The 10,672-nt window shown below is 30.5% G+C and overlaps 1 protein-coding gene across 1 annotated transcript; it reads left to right on the top strand.

Annotated features, from left to right (window-relative positions):
- Window positions 1-7,272: 7,272 nt before the first annotated feature.
- On the top strand, window positions 7,273-9,070 carry LOC137814469 (heavy metal-associated isoprenylated plant protein 3). Its single transcript, XM_068617238.2, has 5 exons — window positions 7,273-7,353; window positions 7,438-7,585; window positions 7,699-7,943; window positions 8,132-8,210; window positions 8,387-9,070. The coding sequence occupies exons 1-5, from the start codon at window positions 7,345-7,347 to the stop codon at window positions 8,983-8,985; spliced, it is 1,080 nt and encodes a 359-aa protein (XP_068473339.1). The 5' UTR covers window positions 7,273-7,344; the 3' UTR covers window positions 8,986-9,070.
- The last annotated feature ends 1,602 nt before the right edge of the window (window positions 9,071-10,672 follow it).

Genomic DNA, 10,672 nt, shown 5'->3' with positions numbered 1-10,672 from the left:
GATAGCTACACCTCTTTCTTGCAATTGTCCAATACTTAATAAATTATTTTTCAACTCAGGTATATAGAAAACATCAGTGATTACCTGAATAACTCCAGCAATTTGCATCCTTATGTTACCCTTTCCCAACACAGCCATCTTGGAATTATTCCCAAGCTTCACAGATTGCCGAAATTCCTCATCAAGATCCGAGAACCACTGCTTATTTGCACACATATGATTGCTACATCCTGAGTCAAGGAACCAGACCTCTTCTCTCCTTGATTGATTAAGCTCCACATATGACATCAACAACATTTCTTCTTCCTCATCAAGCTCAGCATAATTCGCTTCCTTCTCCCATTGAGGACACTCATATTGAAAGTGCCCTAATTGATGACACTTATAACACTCAACTATAGCCTTGTTGAATGCTTGTCTGCCTCTTCCTCTGCCTCTTCCTCGAAAAGCTCCACGAGCTCGACTGCCTCCTCTTCCACCAACTCTATCATCGTTGGTCACCTTTAATGCCTGCTCATCTTCTCTATGCCCGTTCATCCTTTGCTCATGTACCAGCAAACTGCTCTGCAACTCATCGATAGTTAAGGTGTCTAAGTTATTAGACTCTTCAATTGAACACACAACATAGTCAAACCTTGAGGTCATTGATCTCAGGATCTTTTCAATGATCAACACCTGCTGCATGTTTTCACCATGAATTTTCATCTTGTTTGCTATGGTGAGTGTCCGAGCGAAGTATGCATAAACTCGCTCACCCTCTTTCATCTGTAGAACCTCAAACTCCTTCCGAAGAGCTTGGAGCTGTGCTCTTTTGACTCTGGTGGAACCCTAGTACTTCTGCTTCATAGAGTCCCAGATGTGCTTGGCAGTGTCTTTGTTGAGAATCGTCTCCATAATGGTTCGATCGATGGCTTGAAACAAATAATTCTTGGCCTTCAAGTCTTTCAACTTCTGGTCTGCAAGTGATTTTTGCTGTGCTTCAGTAAGCACTACTCCTACTGTTGCAGCAGGGACTCCAGTCTCCACCAAACTCCAGTACTCCTTTGAGCGAAGAAAATTTTCCATAAGCATGGACCAATGATCGTAATGGCCATCAAACTTAGGAATTGCAGGTTGAACGAAGTTATTTTCAGTTGCCATACTTTGAGTCTCTCTCTTCTCACTCTTTTCTCTTCTTAAGAAACTGCAGTTTCTTTTCTCTCACAATCAGGCCCTGTGATAGGGCTCTGATACCAGATTGTTGTAACCACTAAGCACAAATTACGTTACAGAAATATCTGAACAAACAATCTTATTATAATTTGAAATATGTTGTTGGCTTATATAAGCCTTACAATGAGATAAAATAGGAAACAAACAGCCCACGTTTTACTAGTCCTAATGACGTGGTAAATGGCTAAGGAAATAGTCAGACTCTACCTACATGTCCTAAATAATAGGATTTATTAACTTCCACTATAACTCCAACAATTCTTATTTTGTTGTTAATGTTACCATGTTCAATCTCATGCTTATTTTTGCAGTCTATCAACACTTTAGGTTTTTTTATTTACATTCTTTTCATTCTGGTCTATTCTTACCCAACAATAGAAATAATATGTTATATTAATTCAGTTAAAAAATATAAAATTTTAAATACTGATGATTTTTTTATAAATTTAATTAAAAATATCTAAATTTATCTGCAACGTAGTCTATCCAAATTCAAAATTAAGAAAAAAAAAAGTGCAAGAAACTTAAATATAAAAAAATAAGTGCTTTCATGTTATTCAAATGGATTTATATATATATATATATATATATATATATATATATATATATATAAATGAACTTATGTTTGACCTTATTTTTCCGCCCAGTGATAATAAAGAGTAACGTTAATTGGTGGCTTCAACAGTACTTCGGCCTTCTCAATCCGTTTCTTAAGCCTAAATTATAGATATTAATGAGGCATTGATATTGTAATCCGTTTTAGAAAATATATTTCTTTAACTGATGCTATCATTTTATGTCCAATGTAGATGGAAGGTTATCCCATATGAAAAGAATAACTTGTCGTAATTAACTTCTTATTATCTATGTAAGATTTTTTTCCCTAATTTGTTTCACTAATAACAGTCATTTTATGTTTGTTTGGTTTTAGTGGCTATTAAGTTAAATTTGTTCTTAAATACAAAAGAAAGCAATATTTTTTAAAAAGAATGTAGGAGTCCTCTTCTACTTACACTGTGTTTTAACAAGATTGATTTGAAGGGGAAGATGAAAGTGGTATCATTCGTTTTTAGACTTTACCTGAATTTATAAATTGAAATGAAATTAGCAACATTGAAATGATTATGTTAAACCAAAATATATATTTTATTTTGGGTAAAATTTTGTATTTAGTTTGTATTCATTTTTTCGGGAATCAATCAATTTCAATAATAGAATGCAGGATATGATTTTCCAATTAAAAATCTCACCAACTGTCTATTTAAAGAAGTAGGACAAGTATATTCAATTAATATAAATTTAGTCAAAATATTCATCCAAACTTTTGATAAAAAAAGATTAAAAATTGGAAAAAAAAATTACTATTTTAAAATGAAGGGAGTTAATTTAAAATCTGTAAGAAAATAAATTAATTTAATTATTAACTTTAAATTTGGAAAAAAATATGACGTTCTTCCAGAATCACACTTAATAATGTTCAAAAGAAAAGTCTTCTCCAATCCCACACTAATAAGATTGAGAAAGACTTCTTCACAACAACAACTTTTAACGTTTATTATTCTGACGGTAAACAATTAATGATCTTTTAGAAGAATAAAAACGTATACACTAGACAATTATGAAATAAAAAACATTTGTGAATAATCATTAAATTGAATTACCCTTTTTAAGAAGAGTTTGAACTCCTTTACTATTTTATAAAAAAATAATATGAATAAAAAACTGTTCAATATATTTGTTTAGAACAATCATTCAGTATCTTAAAAGCATAACAAATATTTAAAAATTTCTTCATTAATATAATAAATAAGGAATTTGACTAAATCTTTGTATAATTGTCTCATCTTAAAAAATGTTTGTTTGTATTTTATATTTTGGAAAATATTAAATACATTTAATAATTCTTATATAGAATATTATGAAAAATAAAATAAAAAGTAGTTATAAGAAAATTGATAGTTATTATAGTTATACATATGTTGTTTTTTTTAGACATTAGTTATAATTTGTAAACATTAGGTGAAAGGCACTTGGAGAATTGTAGAGGCAATTAGTGAGTGAATATTCTTTGAACAGAAAACGAGACATCGATGATATTTATTTACTGTACAATGAGACTAGTGTGCACCCTGTGTAAATTTAGGTGGAAAAAAGTATAGAAAAAAAATAAACTTATCTTAAAAAGTATATTTATGTTGAGTATTTTATTTTCTACTTATTAATTAAGATATTGTCATTTTCACCATGTACATAAAAATGAAACATAGTTTGGGCCTTTCCAAAACCTTTCCTGGTTTTTGCTTCCTGCAGTCCCCTTAAGTTAAGGAAATGACATAAATGTCTTTAAGGGTTTATAGTTAAAAAGTAGTTTTTTTTCTCCTTCCTTTCTCTTGATCTTTTCCGTTATGGTTGTGACTGATATTTTTCTGTAGTTCACTTAGTTTTGATTACTCTTTTGTCTTTGATAAGTGATTTCTCATTTTACAAGGTTTTAATGATTATTAACACTATTGTTATAAAAAAGATGTTGTTGAAAAGTTATAGAAAAACGTTACATTATCTAAAAATTACATAAAACTTGTTAGTTTTATAGGTATTATTCTTCATCAACATAATGTTAAATGAATTAAGTAATTTCAGTGAATCTGGGTGCATCAAAAATATATCTTGCATCATATTTGTACCTTCATTAAACCTACACAATGAAAATACATGTTTTGCTAAAATAGCATCATCATTTGATGCATTTTAGTTTAGTGACCTTGTTCTAAACTTCAATACACAATAATGACATTATAAACTTACTTTATGATGGTGACAATCTTATTATTACGGTGTTTTATTGTTAGCAAAATATTTGTATGTTTTACTAAACTTTTTTTATATCAACAAGCATGACTTCTCACAATGAATAACTTATCAAAGTATATTTCAAGTTGTGATTATAAAATACATAAATTAATTGACAATTTACTATTCAACTTTCTTTATCGGATTTTTTCACAATTTAAAAGGACAATCACATTTTCAACTTCTACTTCCATTAACCTCAAAGTCTTTTTTATAGTATATGTATTTACCCCATATCTCATAACTTACTATATTGCATCTAACTTTAATTTAATAATAGCAAAGTCAAACTCATAAAAAACCTTAATTAGCCACTTCAAGAGGTTATTTGGAGTAAAGAACACCTACAAAAACTTATAATAACTTCATTCACCAAATACGTTTCATAAATACACAGTATGTAAACACTTTTACGAATGACCTTTACCTTATTGATTATAAATGCACTGATACATTTATAGACCATACATTCATATATAATGCATTATAAGATCTAAGATCTTAAATTATTCCATATTAACATCATCTAATTCTCTACACATCAATCTCATATGAAATCCCCATGTAAAACTCATAAATCATAATTTTTTTTTTAAATTTTGGTTTATGTTAGAAAAAAAAAACCCACACTTTACATTTTAGAAAGTGAATTCTATCCTACAACTATTTATAGAATTATAATTTTTTATTATAAAATTTGGAAACTATACAAGATTACATTTTAAAATTTATATTCACTCTTAAGGATTTCTCATTTTTTTTTCATTTAAAAATTGACTTTCGAGAATATATAGAACCATAACTTTAGAATCAATAATTTTAGAAATCCTCAACACTTCAAATTTTGAAATGAATGTCCTATAACTTTTGAAAATCGCTTTTATGAAAGAACAACATATTAAGCGAGAAAGGTGATCACAAATTACAATAACAAATACAACAAATCATTTTAGATGAATTTTTTAGAACATATATACCTCAATACTACAAACTATCTTCCATATCCAATTCATTATCAAAAACATGTTTGAGAATCTAATTTTAGGAAGTCATATTTTCACCGTTTCAATCAATATTATCATAAAAATCCTTTAGGTTGTGTTTGGATTGGGGAAAAAATTTGAGGGAGTGAATTTGAAGTGATTTGAGAGGAAAGTGTAAAGAAAGTGAAGTTGTTTGGATTAATGTATGTTAGACTGGATTTGTGATGAAAGTTTATTGAAATTTGTGAGTGATATGATGGTTATGAGGAGATTTTTAATTTCTTTAAAATGTGTAAAATGTAATTTTACAAATTTACCCTTATCTTTAAATTTTTTTGAATAATAGAATATGATATTTTTTTTTATAGATTTAAGTTAATTAAAATATTTGATGTAAAAAATATTTATTTTTATTGAATAATTTTTTTATTATAAATACATTTTAAAAAATATTTTCATCAAATCAAATTAAAATTAATTTTTTATTATTATTGATATTATTATTTAAAAGATTTATTTTAATTATTATTAAACATGTAATTTATTTTTATATTTTTATTATTGTTTATAATTTATTATTATTATTGTAATATATATAATGTTATTTTATATATATAAAGTTAAGGATAATTTTGACTTTTTAGTAATGTTATTTAAACTTTTTGTTGGTTTTGTTGCTTTTTTTCGCTGCACATCGAAGATTGTTTTTTCTATTCTCCTGTAACCAATCGTTTATCGTTTTTCTTTCGTCACCATTACACATACACAAACACATATTTTATTTGCTTTTCAATCCGAGTGAATAGAGTGAATAGTATTCACTCGCATACAAACAAAGCCTTATATTTGAAATTACCTAGTCTTGACCTTGCTTTTAAACATAGTCACCACATCCACCACACCTCAATGTAATTAGGGTAGTAACATATACACAATTTCAATTTTTTTATATAACCTCATTACAACTCTTAACAATATTATTTTAATATTTTTTATATCATTTAATTACAACTTTATTTATTACTATATATATTTCTTTTAAATATATCACTATCACATAAAAAAAATTATATACAATTTTAAAAATCATCAAAAGTATAATTTTTCTGCACATATCTCCACCACCCGCCTTCAATCAACATCATCTGATATAAATATTATAAAAACAAATTTGATATTTCAAATTGAGGGAAAGCAATTCCCCCCTTTCCTAGGGGAAGCCCACGACACTGACCTTCATTAATTGGGTTCTCTGCTCCACATTTCACAGTGTACTCCTCCGTTTTCAAAATCTGTGTTCTGTGTCAAACCCAACGGTTATTTTTCACTTTCATTGGTTTCTACGGCTTCTCAAAAGTGTACACGCTTTTTTTCCTGCCAGGGGTAAATCAGTCACTTTCCGTCAAGTTAGCGTCCGGTCAAATATTCAATTTTATCCAAAACTACACGCGCCAACATCGGAAATAAAAATAAGGTTTTCTCTCCACGTGGAATATTTCATATTGTCCAAAACATCAATAAATAAATAAATACACATATAAGCAAGAAATAGATATATCATACCATCTCATGTCAATATCATGATCGCATACATACATACAGCATAATGCAACCCCATACATAACTGTGACTCATTCTCACTCCCTTGACTCTTCTTTCTTTTTAATTTTTTAACCAGGTGCAATTTTAGAAAAATATATATTAAATTGGATGGATTTAAATCTTCTGACACAATCTCACTGTCAACACAACTTTAATACTGATTTTAAAATATATAAAAAATAAATCCAATTAACATTAATGAAAATTGTAAATCCAACACGATTACCTTAAAATAAAATATGAAAAATAAAATCCAATAACATTAATGAAAGTTGTAAATAAACACGATTACTTTAATACTGGTTTTAAAATTAAAAAAATAAAATCCAATTAACATTAATGAATCAAGCACGATTACTTTAATACTGGTTTTAAAATAAAAATAAAATCCAATAAAAATTAATGAAAATTGTAAATCAAACACGATTACTTTAATACTGGTTTTAAAATAAAATACAATTAACATAAATGCAAATTGTAAATCAAACACGATTTTTTTATCTCACACTAAAATGATGCATAATTAGACAACTCGTATAAAATTTTCAATTTTCGAAATCTGTAGATTTCAATAACTTTATTAACTTAAAAAATCTTTTTTTTCTTTTTTCTTTATAAGGACAATAGCATTCCTTGTATTTATTTTTCAAAGGCACATCTCAGTCTACAAAACAACTCTGTTCCTTGAAACACAAACATGGCAGAGGTTAGTTCTTATTTCTACATCATAATTTCTGGAATACCATTCAGTGTTCACTTCGGTTATGTTGATTTTTTTTGTGCATGGCAGAAAAAAGGGAAGGCGAAGAATGAGGGCGATAATATGCCTGAATCGGGAGGAAAGCAAAACGACGTACCCGTCCCTGTCGTTTTGAAACTCGATTTGCATTGCGAGGGATGCGCCAAGAAGATCAAACGCGCCGTTCGCAAGTTCAACGGTATTACTCTCACTATTCAGATCTCGATCAAGCGTTTTCCCCTTACTGTTTATCCATTAGTTAACTGAAAATGAGATTACAACAACAACATTCATAGTCTTTTGCGGATGCAGGTGTGGAAGACGTTAATGCCGATCTATTTGGTAACAAGGTAACGGTTATTGGGAAGGGTGTCGACCCTGCCGTAGTGCGAACTAAACTAGCGGACAAGACTCGGCAGAAGGTAGAGATTATTTCTCCTCAACCGAAAAAAGATTCCGGCGCCGCCAGTAAACCACCGGAGAAAAAGGTGGAAGAGAATATAACAGAAGAGAAGAAGCCGGCAGATAAGAAAACCGAAGGAAAAACCCCGAAACAGGTGCGTTGTTTCAATTTTTTTTTCTCGCCTTCAGCAATACGGTTAGCGGAGCGTTGACGAAACAAAAAGTTAATTTCATTGGAATTGAATCGTTATTTTACTGTTTTGCCGTTTTATTCGAGATGATTCAGTTAAATGGCGTGACTTGTTCAATTGTGGTGGTATTAATTGTTTTGATATTGGTCCAGGGCCCGGTGGTGTTGAAGATCCGATTGCACTGTGAAGGTTGCATTCAGAAAATTCGAAGGGTTATCCTAAAGATCAAAGGTTGGGCGTTCGAGTATTTTGACCGATATTTAAAATTTTCACAGAAATTATTTTAAATTATAATAGTTGTAGTATATTAGGATGATGATAACGGAGCCCACAATATTAAATTTAAACGTGAGTAGTATATTTACTTTTTAAAAAATTAAATTATTAAGGCGACGTGTTTTGTGCAGGGGTTGAATCGGTGAACATAGATGCAAGCAAGAACTGGGTGAGCGTAAATGGCACGATGGATGTGAATGGAATGGTGGCGTATCTGGAAGAAAAGCTGAGGAGGAAGGTTGAGGTGGTCCCAGTCAATAAAAAGAGTGAAAAGAAAGAGGATCATAAGGAAGAGAAGGGGATGGAGAAGGAGAAGGTGAAGGATAATAAGGAAGAGAAGGAGAAGGTGAAGGATAATAAGGAAGAGAAGGTGAAGGAGAAGAAAGAAGGTGGTGGTGTTAAGAAAGGGGGTGGAGAAAAAGAAGAGGGTGTACCGAAGGTTGAGGTTAACAAAATGGAGCTCTACGGGTACGCTTACCCACCTCCACCTATGTACTGGTACGACGGTTATGGACCAGGTCAAAGTAGTAGTAGTGGTGGTTACTCGGTAGAGGTTCATTCAGGGTATGACAGTAATTACGGGAATTACCATGACCAATACCAGAATGGGTATGGAAACCAAGGGTACATGGTACAGCAACAACCACCACCGCCGTTCTACTTCAATCCCCATCATCCTCCTCCGCAGATGTTTAGCGATGAGAATCCTAATGCTTGTTTCGTTATGTGAACCATTTGTTTCTCGATATTTTATTATTAGATTTGATTATAGAATATAAATAATATCAATTTTATACAAATTTAAATTTTGATTACATCACGATGATAAATATTGATATAGTGATTGCGTACGACCACCTGGTCCAGATAATTTTGTTAAAAAAATCGAGTTCTATATAGCTTTGTGGTTCTTGTTGGTTTTGTTTTTTTGTGTTTTATTTTATGCAAATTAATTACAAATCAATCCCAGCAACTTTAGAAGTTATCTTTTTTGTGTTTTATTTGTAGTATTTAGATTTAGTGTTTGATGAGTCTAGGGTTTGGCTCCATGTGTTTTGTGTTTAAATGGAGATAGGTTATTGTATGTGTTGGAGGGGAATCTTTATTTAATGGATTGTTATCTAACTTTTGCAGTTTTTTTGTTAATTCTGTCACACTACTTTTTCATTAAATCTAATTAACTTTCTAAATGATTTTGTCAACCACCACAATTCAATAGGTCTTTGAAGAATAATATATACATTATTGAGGAATTTCATTTTTGTCATCAGTATATATTTAGATTTATACAGATTAAATATTTTTAATACAAAAATATTACTGTGAAAAAAAATTATTTTGGATGGATAATGTATACAGATATTCTACAATGTTTCTAAATTTATTAAATGTTAAAAGATTACAATTACAAACATGGCATGACCAAAATCACAATTTGACTTACTACCCTTTTTTCGTTACAAGAAGAGATGTAAATATATGAAAATAGAAAATAAATAATTCAAGAAAAATATATAAGAAATTATACCGAATATTTAATTGTTTGAGAGTATAGAATTAAATAAGGATAAAATACTTTAAAATCATGTAATTTTATAAAATTAATAGAACATTGTTTAGAGATAGATATATAAATAAAAGTAGATAGAAATATAGCCTACCATTGTTTTATTTTTTTTCTTTATCAATTATTTTCCGCTCTACATTTATTTACCACTATAATCAAAACTTTTTATCATCTTGTAATGGAAAATGTTTTTTAAATAATTGTTTAAGATTTTAATAGTGTAATCGCCTCAATACTTCGTTAAAAGATCATATAGTTTTAGATTGACTTTTATGATAATTTTAGAAGTCAAATCCTAAACTATTCAATTAAGATAAAATCATAACCATAAGCAAAATATTAAGATTTGTTCCATATATACTAGCTGATCCTGCCTGTTGACCGGAGCGCTGGAGAATGCCTCGTCAGAGGATCGACGTGCGCGCCGCTTCTCACTTCCGTTCCTCCTCTGGATCTATCTCAAGAACCTGCAAAGAAACGATACGGCGCCGCTGCGGCCGATCGCACTCCGACGCTCAAGTCAGTGACGGTATCACCAAATACTAAGAACTGGAACCGTGCAAATCTCTCTCACAAACAGCTCTGTCACTCGCAAGCGTAAAGTATGAACTGAACGTGCGTACCTTAGGAAATCTGTTAGGAACTCTTATATACCTGGTGATTTTCTCTCTCCTGGCAGTTACTGACTTGGACACGTGGCTCGTATCCAACCGTACACGTGCCATCATCTGGAGGCTCCCTGACTTGGCGCTACTTCTACTCTTATTTTGGCTAAGTTACCTATGCATGGTGCTGCCCAGTGCATAGCTAACTCAGGAGTGCGATCTCTACTGAAACTGGCGAGGTAGGG

This window comes from Phaseolus vulgaris, chromosome 1 (assembly GCF_051622355.1).
Source record: "Phaseolus vulgaris cultivar YP4 chromosome 1, ASM5162235v1, whole genome shotgun sequence".
Lineage (NCBI taxonomy): Eukaryota > Viridiplantae > Streptophyta > Magnoliopsida > Fabales > Fabaceae > Phaseolus > Phaseolus vulgaris.
The sequence above is the reverse complement of the archived record's forward strand: the minus strand, read 5'-3'. Positions and strand labels throughout refer to the sequence as shown.